At 51.4% G+C, this 14,862-nt stretch overlaps 3 protein-coding genes across 3 annotated transcripts in view; 1 reads left to right on the forward strand and 2 right to left on the reverse strand.

Annotated features, from left to right (window-relative positions):
• Window positions 1-591: 591 nt before the first annotated feature.
• Window positions 592-5,229, forward strand: EMH_0056800 (uncharacterized protein; the record flags this gene model as incomplete). Its single annotated transcript, XM_013500962.1, has 1 exon — window positions 592-5,229. The coding sequence occupies one exon, from the start codon at window positions 592-594 to the stop codon at window positions 5,227-5,229; it is 4,638 nt and encodes a 1,545-aa protein (XP_013356416.1).
• An 801-nt stretch (window positions 5,230-6,030) lies between these two features.
• EMH_0056910 (uncharacterized protein) lies at window positions 6,031-9,431 on the reverse strand (the record flags this gene model as incomplete). Its single annotated transcript, XM_013500963.1, has 10 exons — window positions 6,031-6,138; window positions 6,336-6,449; window positions 6,568-6,684; window positions 6,821-6,916; window positions 7,462-7,593; window positions 7,922-8,009; window positions 8,209-8,333; window positions 8,497-8,670; window positions 8,921-9,028; window positions 9,420-9,431. 10 exons carry the CDS (start codon window positions 9,429-9,431, stop codon window positions 6,031-6,033), a joined length of 1,074 nt encoding a protein of 357 aa, XP_013356417.1.
• Window positions 9,432-11,967: 2,536 nt separating this feature from the next.
• The window catches only part of EMH_0057020 (SNF2 family N-terminal domain containing protein, putative), a gene marked incomplete at both ends in the record, with an annotated part of 9,948 nt that continues 7,053 nt past the window's right edge, over window positions 11,968-14,862 (reverse strand). The window contains 3 exons of the mRNA XM_013500964.1: window positions 11,968-12,900; window positions 13,275-13,415; window positions 13,537-14,845. Coding sequence (XP_013356418.1) covers window positions 11,968-12,900; window positions 13,275-13,415; window positions 13,537-14,845 — 2,383 coding nt within the window. The remainder of the gene's footprint in view (window positions 12,901-13,274; window positions 13,416-13,536; window positions 14,846-14,862) is intronic.

The following is a 14,862-nucleotide window of genomic DNA, read 5'->3' on the forward strand; positions in this document are numbered from 1 at the left end:
AAGAATAGTTTCATATATACTTGTATGAAGGTAATCAAGTGCGTCTGGTGGGACTTTTCTTACGAGAGAAGATATCCAAGGCACTGTAGGCGCTTCCGACAGGCGCTAGCACTTCCGACTGCGCAACGCAACAACAATTTTTGGCGGCGTACTGCAAAACGTCTGCCGGTTACCATCCAAATTATTCAGAAAAGGTGATGCAAGTTTACAACTTCAGTGTTCGATGCATATGTGCAAAGGTTCCACCGCCGATTGACTCTGAAGGCAGCGCTGAACAGCCTGGTCAGCTACTGGTTCGCCACTAGCAGGGAGGCTCACCGCTGCAGGCTACCAAGTGCCTGTGCTTTCAACTTCTTTTCCTTTTTCTCGACTATCTTTGTACTGAATACCCATTCTTTATCATTATTCCTACGTCATGGTCCCCACGGTGCCTTCAGCATTGCTCCTCTAACCGTTGCACTCTTGCCGGCACTGCCGATGCTCAACGCCGGAGACTAGCGCTCCCTAGATCCTCAAAACCTCGGGCCTTCCCGACTTCCCAACAATTGAAACCAGTAAGCTTTTCATTTTCAGGTGGATTCAAGCCTCAACATGGACTCCGCTGGTGCTGAGCCCCTGTCTGGGCTCCGCTCGCTGGTCGCCAAAGTCTTGGGCGCCAACGACTCCGCCGCCAAAGAAGAGGCGTCGCATACAGCAGCAAAAAAGGAATCTTCTGAAGAAAAACCATGCACAGGGCAAAGTTGGTTGAGTCACTTTGCATCCGTTGCTCCTGATCACATCAAGCGGTGGACAAACCCAGCCGACGGAACTGGGAACATTCCGTATGAGCAACTTGTCGAAAACCTCCAACAATTCAACATCCCAGCTAGACATGCCTCCGACTACACGCTTGCTCAGATTCTAGGGGCTGAACCAGTTCCGCAGGAACCCACGCACCAAGAAGAAGTCATCAGCACCCCCGCTTCAGCGCCCATAAGGCCTGTTACGGCCCGCCCCCACAAACTTGGCCCACAAGCCGCAGCATACCTCGGCAAGAAACAAAGTCCTGAGTTCACTCAAGTCATTCCAGTGCGTGAGGTGACGAAGGCCTTTGTGGGACCTGTTCGAGACAGAGTCGGAAGTCTCAGCGGTGATGCTGGCAAGGTGCTCAAACGACCGGCGGAAACTTCAGAAGTACCCCCTGACTATATCGAGGTTGTTGGCAGCAAGCATGTGCGCCCTGTAGGCTGCGCTATGAACGTTTTAAGCCGGCAGAGCAGCAGATCCTCAGGCGTTGAAAGCGCAAGCGGCGCCATCAAACCCGACAGTGCTTTTCATAGACCGTCTCCAATATACCTGGAGCCTATCATGAATTCCAACACAGACAAGTTTGGGGATTCAAAGGGAGATTCCAGTGCAGTGGGAAGCACAGCAGCAGCAAAGTTCATCGCAAGCATTCCAAAACGACCACCCGGAAAGGTAGATCTCAACATGATTCATACGAAAGAAGACAAAGATGTGTACGATGCACTGCAGAAGCCAGTCGTCTACACGATGGGTAGGTATGTGTGGTCAAAGGAGGAGGCTGAAAGAGGCACCGCTCATCCTGCCGATCCCCCTCCAGTAGATGCCTGTTTCAGCAAGCTCTGCCATGAGATTTTCTATCCAACAGAGGAAAACTCAGGCGCGAATACACCAGCTGTGAAGATGGAGACAACAAAAGACGATATGCCAGCTAAGCAATCCGTCTTATTCCTTCCGGAAATATTGGAAGTGTGCAAGAAAACTAGGAAGGAGCTTGCAGCCTTTGCTAACAAAGTTGTTGAGGCGCGCGAGGACGCTTCAGTAGGCGGCAAGGGGCTTTTCGCCATTGATCAAGTGAAGAAAGGTCAGGTCGTATTTGTGGAAATGCCCTTGATAACTTGTGATATTGAGTCTGAGTCGATGTGGACAACATTCCTGAACCTCACAAGCGAACAAAAGGCAGCCTTGGACTGTCTTGAGGGGTTCCATTCAGACCTCACGGAAGATGAGTCTCTGTGGTGCATTCTCATGGCCCGGGCCAATAAACGCATTGAGCTGGCGAAGCCATTCAAATCGTTCCTTGCAAAGATGAAGCGAAATGCTCATGGGTTGCCCTCCACTGGCCGCTGGGGCCTGTACCCAAAGGCCGCCATGCTCAATCACTCCTGCGAACCGAACGTCACCTACAGGAACCTGGAAGGGCTTTTGGTTTATTTCGCCACCCGTGACATTTCAGCTGGTGAGGAAATATCGATGACGTACATTGACCAGCTTTACGCCTCAGCTTCCTTCCGCAGCAAACGGCTCCTGCAGACGAAATGCTTCACGTGTAAGTGCGCCCGTTGTGGCTCTATGAATGATAAGGAAAGACGAATTCTCTGCCCCTCCTGCCGCCCTATAAAGCTCAAGATCGTTGACACCCAGGCAGATCGTGCTGCTGCTTCCCCGCCGAAGGACATGGGTAGAGATAACAACGAGAAACATGGGGATGCAAATGGCGAACTGAAATCTGATAAGCAAGGCGAAATCTCTGGAGCGCTGATCAACACGGACATCGAAGACACTTCTGCTCAGGCTTCTGACGAGGATAGCAACAAAGCAACCCTGCAGTCAAGCGATGACGAGGCGGAGCGCTCCGTGGCATCCAGCGAGCCAGCGGAGGAGGCGGCGGAGGCCGTCATGTCGGATGCAGAGCAGCTGTCTTCGCAGACCAGCGACTTCGGCGGCGAAGGCTCTTTGGCTAGCGACGAACTAACCAGAGGGTCCAATGACAGTTCCGACACCGCTTCGAACAGCGACCGCTCACCTGTGGAACTTTCTGACTGTGAATCAAAAAAGAGTAAAAGGTTGACTGGGGCAAACAAGATGAAGAATGATTCTGGATCATTGGTGCTGTCTATTTATGCTATGAACTCATGCGGAAGCAGAAGCACTGAAATGGGTCAGAGTGATTCACATAGTGAAGAGCAGACGTCTCGCTCCATTAGCAACGCCTACTCTGGCTCTTCTGTGATCATGGATGGATCCCTAGAGGTGGATGCACCTCCTCCTAGGTACTGCCAGAGGAACAGCAACGGTATTTGGGTCTGCGGCAGCTGCAGAGGCCGTTTCACAGACGACGATATGCCGATTGGCATGGAGGATTACTTCGAGAGACTCTACTTAGAGTTGCAGAGCAAATTCAACTTCCCCACAACGCCACAGTGGACAGTTGACGTCGGCTCCTTAATCAAAAGCATTGAAGCCGTTTTGGGGACGCAACATTGGTTGTATGCGGCTTGCAATCTACTCCTTGTTCAACTATATCTTGGACAGTGGGCAGGAGGTACGGTCAAGGACTCCATTTTCGACAGATCGCTCAAACACGCTGAGGTTTTCATAAAATTCGTGGAGTCAACCACAAGGGAAGCGCTTCACGTAGATTGTGCACCTTTGTTAGCCTCTTTGATGAGGGTCCTTCTATTCAACGGGCGGTGGTCTACATTCGAGGAGTGGGTTGGTAAAGGGAGACTTGAGACAGTCAAGGACTGCCTCGGCGCGTGGGATGAGGCATCCGTAGCTTTTTCTCAGGCACACGCGTACTTGCGGCGGTGCCGCGAAAAAGGCGATCTACCGCAATTGTCTATGTTGCACCGATATGCTCATACTGCTCAATACACTATTATCCAAGCTGCAGAAGAGCTTGAAAAGAAGGAGGCAGAACGCAAGCTGTCACTGGAGAAGGCTGCCAGGGAACAAGAGAGGAGGCGAAAAGCTGAGGAAGAGCGCCTCGCAGCATTGAAGGAGCGGAACAGGAGACTAAAGGAGCGCGTTGAGTTCATGAAGGCGCAGGCCGCTGCTCGGGCCAGAATACAAGATGTGACAAGCTCTCATAAAGACGGAGTTCTCGCTAAATTCATGTTAGCTGGTGTAGATGAATGCGTGATAAACGATGCTTCAATGGCTGTCCAGCGAGCCCACCAGTACGCTAAAGAGATGCAAGAAGCTGCCGTACAGGGGCGCCAACTGTTTCCTGGGAGTATGGCTGCCCAGATGGCATACATGCCTCCCAAGGGGGTGATGCCGTCATCCTACTTGCCGCTTATTATGTTAGATGATCCCCTCAGAGCCATTCCAGAGAAAAGCAGGCAGACCCGTCAACGGCGAGCGGCGATTGCACGCGAGAAAGCAATCATTGATGAACGCTGCGCCCAGCAGGATTTAGACTTTGAAGAAGATGAATCAGTGTGTGAGGAGATGGCAGAGAAAGTTGACAGCAGTGATGACGTCAATGAGCGGACTATGATATACCGAATTCCGGGACTTTCAGGCACTGCACCTGGAGAGTTCGTGAACGTGTCTCAACTGTTGCATGATGAAAAGGGGAATCATGCACCACTTCCCCTGTTCCAATCATTCTTTTACATTGATTCGATGGAACGCAGGCGCTCGTTGAAGCCTGAAGACCAGAGCAGCCTAGTTGTCTTGGGACATTCCGGCTCCCCCCCAACGCTGTCAGACGAAAAGCTTGAAGACATAGAAGCGGCTAAGTACAACTACCTCCACGAGGAGCGACAAAAATTCGAGGAGGATGTCAGGGCTGGTGTTCTTTTGGAGGCGGCTGAGGCAGGTGCGCTTAAAGACGACAGCAAACTGGTGGATGTGGTGGACGCAACAAACAAAGTCATTCAGAAAATGGTGGTTCAGGAAGCAAAGGCTGAGCGAGCAATTGAAGAGGCGCGCTATGCATTGAAGGGTATGGAACCCCCCAAACGACCTTCTATTGGGACTGTTACCGTGGTAAAACCTGCACCAGACTCAACTCTGGAAGCCAAGCCACAGGCGGATACAGCAACAGACTTGAACCCAGATAAAGTACCTCAGGAACCGGAACCCGAACCCATTACCACAACAACAATGCCTAATGTTTGGGAATATATTCCTTCTCATGACCCGGAAAAGGGCCCCACTGTGTTCCTTTATCCTCCGAAGAGCCCACAGGCTCCACTTGCCCCAGAAATTCGTTCCGACCCCAACTCTCACAACGATGATTCCACGCAGTCTATGAACAGACGAATCATCAAGCCCCTCGACTTCTCCCACATACCCCCCCCACCAAAAGTTGAAAATATCGTAGGTTCTTTAGGTAATACTCATCTACATTACAAGATGGCGCGCATTAACATGATCAAACAACGCTACGCCTCGGTCTCCCCTACGAGGAAAAACAACAAAAATGAGGAATAAGCACTGCCCACTTGGTACTCTTCGGTGCACTGGATGGCTGTCAAGGACTTTAATTCAGCTGTCCCCGGTCTGTGCGTGCAACTCGTAAGCGTCTCATTCCTTGTTTCTTGCATGGTGGAGCACTGGACTTCTCACTACCGCCCATGATATCACCCCCTTGGCCATTGGATTGTCAGCTGAGAATTGCTTCGAAGTTGAATTCGCGGCTTGAATGATTCCTAGTCGTGACCTATTTAGGGCCATCTCTTTTTAACGGACTTAGCTCATCTTCTTTTCTAGAAATATCATTCAGCGGCGAAGCTGCATATGTTCCGTTACTAGTGACCTCCCTCGGTTACATCTGTGAAGTTTTTCTTGTCCCGTAGCTCGACAGAGGGAACACATCTAACCCTTTCAAACGAACCTCCAGCATATACTGGTCCAGTGCCCTTGAGTCTTAAGGTTTTAGGGTTTTTGTGACGTTTTGCACGAGTGCTCACCTTTCTGTATGGGGTGGCATACGGAATACACCGTTGTGAACCGCTTATTAACAAGGTTTATGAGGCAGTTATTGCTCAGAAGTCACGCAACAATTCCATAGACAAATAACATACAGAGTGAATTATATTCAGTCGAGTGTCGAGAAACCTTACAACGACTTCAGTTTAGGCTGATTTGTCATAGTAGCAACTACGACCCTATAAAACGAACTTCCAAGTTGGACAGTTAGCGGTAAGCAGAATAGTTACAATGCAGCCGCGCTTAGCTGGCGGTGATCAACCTTGTTGCACTTGCCGGACGAGGCGTGCCATCACCAAAATGTTAGCATTCGGTGGATCTGAAGTCTTGCGGTGGTTGCTGTTTGCTTGCCAGATAGCCGTTGACTTCCTCAAGGAGGCGCCGGTTAAGCTTCATCTCCGTCTGGCTTACCTGCACCGAAGGGATAAATGCGCAGAGGCACAGCAAATAGCAAAGTGAATATATAGCGTATTTATTGACAGCACGTCGCCAAGGGTATGATGTATAATTGCTCTACTGCCGATTTATTCTTTGCTCCAGAAGTAGACAGATACGATGGCATATTTCTCTGCTGTGAGAAAGGTGATTGCGACAAAAATAATACACACCAAAATATCCTTGTTCAGTTTTCGTTCCTCCATCTGCTGGATGAGGAGCTCCTGCTGACGCTTGCAGAGTTCTCTCCTGCTGCGGAGCTCTACCTCTTGCTTCCGTTTGTACTCCTGCAAGTGCATTCAAGACACATTAGGAAACTGCGCTTTGCGTACGCAGCTGATCCTCCACGGAGTGCTCTCGGCAGTCCAGAAAGGGCTATATTGTGTATGTATTGTGGCTGCGCACTTCTGCATCGAGCTCCTGCTGTCTCTGTATCTCGTAGCGCTCCTCCTTTTCCAACTTTTTTCTCCTTTCCTTTTCTTCTTGTTGAACTTTCAAGAACTCATGAACTTTCATTTGCTCCTGGGCACACCTCAAGCACACGCGCAGTCTCACGTCAGCAAAGTGGACAGGGTGCTTTCTGCTTTAGTGGCGAAACGCCAGGGGGGCTCCTAAATACGGCATTGCTGCAAATAAACTGTTTGTATGCATAAATCACCGCCTTCCTGCGGGCTGCAGCTTCCTTTTCCATGGCTTCCTTTCGGGCTTGGTCAGCAGCATCTCTCTTCAGCGCATACTGCGTAGCCAACTCCTTCTGAGAATTTGCCGCAACACAGGGTGTTCGTTAGCCGCCCGAAGATGCAACAGTGCTGCTTCCTCAAAAAAGTGAAAGTTCCTATGTAGGGCCAGATGCAGTTTTGTGGCTTGTCGTGAGGCACCTGAGCATGACTGAAACAACGGCGTGTAGGGTATTCAGGTAAAAATCAAGCTTTAAGGATCTCCCCTTGCCTTGTCAACCGTCGCTAGCATGGCTATTTTGTCGGCGCGGCTCTGATGCAAACTGAGTAACAGCTGGCGCTCTTGTTTGGACCGTTCGGCTGCTTCCTTCTCTAACTGGACACTCAGCTTCAGAAGACGCATATCTTCCTCTTGTTCCTTCTTTGCCCTTGCTTCAGCTAGCCGCCGTTCCGCAGCTGTCACCTGGAGGCAGCTTCAGCAAATCCATTGAATGAATCTCATACTGAGTGGTACCCCTCGTTGTCCTACTCCCTTTGTACACCCTTTGCGCAGCTGTGTCTAAAAAGGGAAAAGGCACGCAACCCTTCCCATCGCCACTGATGAACAGTACGGAAAACGAACCTCCAAGATTTCCTGCATGGCACGAGCCTTTTGCTGCTTTGCTTTCAACGCCATCCGCTTCTCGATTTCAATGTCCCTTGAAACCTGTTCAAGGATTTCGCGACTTTCCCGCAACTGCTCTGCTTTGGATTCCTGTAGACAATTCATCTCGGAATTTCCCTTTGCTGCACCCGTCGGTGCCTCCATGGTGCTGGAACACTGTTATTATTCCATATTTTGCCTCCGTTGATCTACCACGTACAAAGGACGCACGCGTACACTTCGCCGCTACTCACTTCCTCAAGCTTTTGCCTTTCTTGCATCTGTGCATCAAGGACTTCCTTTTGAAGCAGCATCTTTTCATATGCAACCTTCTGCTTTGCGCGTTCTTGCTCCCTGGACTCAGAAACGCATTCTGCTGCAGTTCCATTAACGTGAGGCTCTGCTGTACTAGTGAAAATCGATAGCAACTTATGTTTACGGCAAGGACGAACTTCCATTGTTCCAGGTCCTGCTGCATCTTCTTTGCGCATTCGAGGTCGTCTAGTTTTGCAGCTTCTTTTTGTCGCCTTCAGACACACAATCGCCGCGGGGAGTGAGAAGTGAAGCACCTTGATGCATGAGGGGCTTATAGCAGAAGTGGGAATTGGTGCTTTGTAGTTCGGCGGCAAAACACTCATTCCTACTTCTGCAGCAGCTGTACCACATAATATCCGTTGGGAGAAGGTACAGAAGAGAACTTCCATCAGCAATTGCTAACCCACGCACCTCTGCTCCTCAAGTTGGGCTTCGAGTTCATTTCGTAGCCAGTTCTTTCTCCTCTGGCGTTCTGCTGCGCACGCCTGCTCTTCTAACTTCGCTTTGAAGGAGTTGTATTCGTCAACTTTTGCCCACTGCAAAAATAGTGCAGCGCATGAGATGGAAAATTGGGGTCCTTCAGGCATGAGCAGGTCGAATTGCCTGGAACATTCATGCTCCTGCACATAGTTCTGCGGGTATCGTCAGAGAAGTTGCCCTTTTATGTTCCTGTTCCACCAAAAAAAGAAGGAATTTTACGAGCTGCACTTCTAGGCTCTGGCTGAAGCAGTGAACCCCCACATTTAAGTTTTTGAACTCCTCAGTAAGCTCCTTAGTAGTCTTTCGGTGGTGTAGCGGAGCAGCATCGTCACCGTTTGACAGCGTCTGCAGCTCTGCTGTGGGTTCTGCTGGCACGTCCGCAACCTGCTCAGTCTGAACGATCAGCAGCATCATTAGTCTGTGATAGAATGCGACATTTGCACAGCTAGTTTTGCCGACAGTCGGGCAACGTGACACCTTTGGTTGGCAAAGAACCGTGAACTCTATGCCCTATGTTGAATGGACCAGTTCACACGGAAATCCCTATGGAGAAAAAGAGCTTTCTAGGGGGAGAAGGCGGGGAAAGACAGTTCCCTGGGTTCAGCAGTAGCTAAGGAGAATTTTGCAGGTGGATTTCGCCTACATTTGGCTCCGCAGGTAGCTCGGGAGCTAAAGTCGAAGGTATCGAACCTTCCGCCGGCGCTGCTGGTGCTTCAACGCTACAACCCAGGCCTGGCGATCCGTTTGCCCTCTGCAAGTTCAAGTGCAATACCTACTCCAAATTAACGTTGTCTAATCGGGATGGGTCATTCCTAGCATCAATCCGTCTCTGGCTAGTGGGTACCGAAATTCACAAGAAACTAGTTGTAAGCAATGCGCACGAAGTAGCTGTGGGCGGTGCTGTGTGCACTGCAGTGAGATATGCAGGGGCAACCGACTACTGGGGATTTTTATTGATTTTCCCTTCCCCAAAAAAATCTCCGGCGAGCGGAGCAAAATGGCAGCAAATCTCCCTGTTTTGTACAGTGTTACCAGAGCCTACACCCTAAACCCTATCTGCTGTAGGCCGTTATTAGGGTTAGAAGTTTTTCGTTTCAACGGTATAGACTGCACTATCAAGCACAACAGCGCAGCCAGCTAACCTTTGTTGTCATGCTCTGTAATTTGACCGAGTGATGATTTTTTTCTTCTTCTTTCTTCTGTTGCAGCAGCTTCTGTTGGCGTGAAGCGTCCATATAGCGGCTAGGCTTGAGATAGCTTGCATTAACCCTAACCAAATCGCCGCAGTGACAGTTTATGCTTCTTGCTGCTGGGGCAGCGTACCGTGAAGGACATTTTTATTCAGTTGGTGGAATTCAGCGAAGCAACTAATCATTTCTGAGTGGCTTACGTGGTTGTCCAGGGGTCCTTGCGGGCACTTTGCCTCGGTGGGTACATCATGGTGACAGACTGGGCGGCTAGCGCTCTGCTGTGTGTTCAGGGCTACGCTGAGGAGGACAAGTGTACACGACAGTTGCACACCCCTCTTTGCTCCCCTGATTCCGCTGCTAAGTGAGAGGGCAGGAGCATACACAATAAAATTGATGACATTCCGAGCCTCTGCAACGTACTCAGGTTTCCTAGGTAATTACTCCACGGAACTCATGAACTCCCAACTCGATTATACACCACTGAGCACTGAGAGTCTGTACTACCTTGAGAAGCTGCTTGGTACCTGGAAAGAAGGCAGTTGAAGTATTCAGGATTCTTGTGCCATGAAACAAGACTACAGGGTGACCCGCAGGTGCTCGCGAGCGCTGCAAGACTTGCGCTGATATGGAGTCAACCACACTTTTACTGGGGTTTCGCTATTACGTAAGGAGTAAGCGTTTTAGGAAAAGGGAGGCTTAGTATTTCTGCCTTGTGATTTTGCTCAAAGTTGCATGCGCAGCCGGCGCGCTCATTGGCCGCGGGGCCCTTCCATGGCATTGTTGCCTCGCCCCTAACACTCACTGGATCTGTGGCCAACCTGGGGGCATATATTCACCGCCATAAATTGAAATAAAGCTGTTTACAGTTTAACATGAACTTGGTGGGGCGTGTGAGCGCTTGGTTACTCTGCAACGAAGTTGCACTGGCTCATCTCCTTCGCTAAGAGCTGTGTAGACACGCCAGGACTCCCATTGAAATTAAGCTTCATATCGCGCAGCCCTTCAGCTATCCTTGCATCTGAAATTGGTAGATAAGAGCTGGTGTAAACGTGTTTGCGGGTGTTTGCATAGAATAACCTAAATAACGACGGGTTGTCAACGATTGACGATCCGCATTCTTCCAGCGGTGAGATACACAATGTGCTGTGGTTGTTCTGACGAGGTGCATGCTCATAGCTGTGAAGAGATGCAGAGTTGCATCAGAGGCCTGCTATTTGCGGCACAGTGTACAGAAACTACCAGGTAGGCTTCTGATACGGGCCACCAGTGTGTGCCGCCGCGGCATTGTAGTCTAGATGAGCGGCGAAAGACGGCAACTATTGCTGCTCGACAATATATATATATATATATATATATATTATATATATATATATATATATATATATATATATATATATATATATATATATATATTTATCATTACGCCGCCACCACAACTCGGGTGAGTAGGAGATCAGGCTGAACTGGCTGAACTGAGCAGCAATCTACTGCTGTTGTGCTGTAGAACGTCTCTCAAGAGTGAACGCTAGCAGCTGATGTCTTAGCAGTTTCTCAACTCGCTCGATATATTCGGGGCTGTTTGACTGGTCGTTAAATGGGTTATCTTCAAGCTATGGCACCAAACCGCAACTGTCTCACTGCCGCATATGTGGGCGGCTCGCGAATGACTGACTGGCCCACTGCTGCCTCTTCTCTGTCGGCGTTGAAGTACTCTCCTTGCGTATCCGTGCTCCTACCGTTTGTAGAAACTAGCACGAGTTGCTCTACTTGACTGACTAAAGCACACAGGGACTGAATATCACCAAACCACAAGATCAGCGCTGCACGTTGTTGCGAAGTGAAGAGGCCTGGCACTAATCTAATGCAACTCGTGGCCACGCAGCTGTGTTGCGTCGTGAATTATTGAAATGTCACTGCGGCCGCAAACATCCTGGTCACTGCCAGGCCATTTCAAGTTTCACCGTCCCCTTGCCACCCGTAATCGAATGTGCAGACGCACCGGCAGTCGAAACAACTACCCAGAAACTTCACAGGTAGCGTCTGGCCACCGCTCCGTGCGCCCACCTCAAGAGGAAGCAGCACAATATCGAAGACAACCTTCCTCCCCTCGCTCCCCCATAAATGCAAACAGCAGTAAGCGGATATCGCAGCTGCCGACGGGACACGCGTGGGGATGGAAGAGGAAGTGCCCTCTTGAGCAAAAGCTGCCTCAAGGCTCCCTCCCTGCCATCAGGCACAACCACCCGGGAAGAACGGCTAAGCGGCAAAGATGAACACTGCACGGCGTGAGAGCAACGGACCTGTGTGGTTGTTGCCCCCAAACAGTCATTGACATGCACCGGTCCCTCAATTACTGCTTCAGCGTCCCTTGTTGGTGAACTGCGAGCCGCTATACAAACAACAGGGCGCTTGACCTAGCTCGGAAGTCGAATGCGGAGCCACTCCTGTGTCTCCCTCGCCGCCAGTTTCTACATCACAAGGAAGAAAAGGCGAAAGCGTATCAATCGCTCTCTGTGTCAGAGGCTTGTTTCGCGCCCCAGGGGGCTAAAGCCGCTCCAGGCATTGCCCCCGGCCGCGAGGCTCCTTGTCCCCCCGCCCCCGCAAGCAATGGCTGCTTCGTCAGTCCCCCAATGCCGGAGGCCGCCGCTCTGTTCCTGGAGGTGAAGAAGTCAATGATCGACTTCTGCTTAACAGCTGCTGCTACAGCAGATGCAGCGATAGAGCCCCCTGCACCAGGAATGCCCATTTCTGCCGCTTGAACATACGCCGCCACCGCGTCCGCCGTCTTCATGGGTACGGTTCTTCTCTGTCGCTTCGATGCAGCCGGAAGTGGGGCGACAGTGGTGCCGCGGGAGCCGCCATTCGATGCATCGATGCTTTGTCGTTTACCGGCAGCCGCCTTTACTGCACCTTCCGCAGCAGGAACGGCAGCAGCGGCTCCAGGAGCAGCTGGAGCAGCAGATGGAAGGCAATTCACCCCCGGAGCCACAGAAGAAACGCCCGTTGGAGGCGCACCCGCCTTTGAGACACCTATGACTTCAACCTCGCTGTTGGTGTCTGACGGCGGGGTCATAAGCGGCTTTTCCCCTTCCCCTGAAACCCCAAGCAGAAGCTTTTTCTGGTCACTATTCAGGTTTGCTAGGCTCGGGGGAGGACCGCGTCCATTAGCGGCTGAGAGCGTCGCCAAGACCTGCAATTCAGTCTGCCGCTTGAGAAGCAACAGTTCTTTGCTGCGGTTCAAAATCATCGAAATGCGGTCCTTGCTTGCAGCCACGTTGCTCAGAGAGGGCACACTGGTCTGAGAACCCTGGCCTGCTGCGGCAGCAGTTTGGCCAATAGGAGACGGCACAACCTTCTTCGTCGAGGTGAAGCGCGAAGCGATCGCGTGTTGAAGGCCAGCAGCAACCATGCACTCCTCCAATATCCGATCAGCCTGTTGCAACCACGACACAGAACAGGCAGCACAGAAGAAACCTTGACATGCTCTTGCAACCCTGCGCTACTCGTGCCGTAGGAAAATACTCTATCGAGGGAACCAACAGCCCTAACTCCTACACTCTAAACTATGAAACCTAAACCCTAAACACTAAACTGAGAACCCATGTAGACGATGGCTGGCAGTTTCCATGGGCAAANATGAAACCTAAACCCTAAACACTAAACTGAGAACCCATGTAGACGATGGCTGGCAGTTTCCATGGGCAAACAAAAACAACCATCTGCATTGAGATGGCGCATTATATAAAAGAGAATAACATGGCTTTTAGATAAAAAACAAAAACCAAAAGTGTAGGGGGACCGCCTCACCGTTTCTTGATACTGCTGGAAGAACGCTTTGAGTCGCTGGGGAGATGCCGATGCGTAGGCACCCGGGTTTGGGTCGGGGATGGGCTCCTTAGTGAGCAGCAACTCCGCCACTAGCCGCATTTTAGCTCGCCGTTCATCATACTGCAGCGCAGCATGCATGCAGGAACAGTAGCTTCATTTGTTTTGTAACAAACGCAAGCTACCTCACTAAAAACGAACACACTGTGATGACGCAAGAACAACTACACGATGCTGTCCTTACCTCCTGAAGCTGTTCAGTCGTGAGCGTCGGGCAGTGCTTCCGCGTATGGGAGCGCTTCCCAATGCGCCACTCGTGACACGCCGCACAGACTTGTCGTTGCATGTATTTCACTCTCTGGTCGCTGGCTGCTGCCGCTGCTGCAGCTGCTCCCGAGCCAGAGCCCCCCGCCTCCGCCATCCCGCCCTGCAACAAGGCAGCGGAGTTGGCGAGCGCCCTCAATGCACTCTGTGGAATGACAGGCGAAGCCGACGCGTCTGAACCCTCCTTCGCTACTCCACCTTCACCGGGAGAAGCTTCCAGATCTATCATGTTGTCTGCCGTACCCGCGGCCCCTGTGCCTCCCGCCCCTGCACTCTGCTCTGACTGCGAGGCGGGCCGTGCGCGCGCCACAAACTTCTGGATGACTTCATCTGGGAAGCAGCAGGGGCCTGGGTATTCCTTTACGCCGTGACAAGGAAAGCGACAGTTGTCACAAACCGAAAGACTCTGGGAAGGAAGCTTCATATTGGCCAGTTGGTTTGTAGGTTTCTTCGACGCCTTCTTTATAGCTGCTGCTGCTACTGTTGCCAGGGCAGCTTGCCCATCTGCTCCTGCAGCAGCAGCTGCGTTCATTGCTTCGGCTACAGCAGCCTCTCGGGAGGCCCTCTGTGCTGCTTTTGCTGCTGCCGACCTCTTCTCGATCTCCGCGAGGAAAGCAGCAGGGAACAGCCTCTGGTATGCCTGTCTCAAGGCGATCTCTGCCGCCTCATCCAGTCTATCAACTGCTTGTTTATGATCGAACCAGCGGCGTTCCTCCTCTGCTTTCTGGCGCTGCAAGTGTTTCATCTCATCCTTCTCAAGCCGCAATCTGGCGCCGTCTAGGTGCAGCTGCCGCTGTTGCTGCCGCAGCTCCTGCTGCATAAGCTTCTCGTGGTCCTTCTCTTCCTTCGTTAGCCTGCGACGGGTCTGCTGCTCCTCCACGGCTTTGCACTTGGAGCAGAGGAGCAAAATCCAGTTCTGTGGGGTGACGTTCATGCCCCTCTGTCTTAGCTGCATGTAGTAGTCTTCGCCTACGTTGTAGCGGCAGTAGTCCGGGGGGAAGCAATCGTAGCAGAATGAGGTAGGGCAGCGGGCACAGTGAATCAGCATATTGCCGCACTGTGATGTCTTGCGGAAACACAAACAGCATTCATGCCACCGACACCTCCAACTTTTCTTCACGTCCTTCGGCAGCCCCTCGCAGCAGCGGTGATACACCTTCGGGCAGCCGCTGCAGCAAACTAAATCTCCATATGCAACCTCCAGCGGCTTCCCCTCCCGGTCCACAGAACTCTGCACGTGATCCTT

Source organism: Eimeria mitis, genomic scaffold, assembly GCF_000499745.2.
Source record: "Eimeria mitis Houghton genomic scaffold, Emh_scaff61, whole genome shotgun sequence".
Classification (NCBI taxonomy): domain Eukaryota; phylum Apicomplexa; class Conoidasida; order Eucoccidiorida; family Eimeriidae; genus Eimeria; species Eimeria mitis.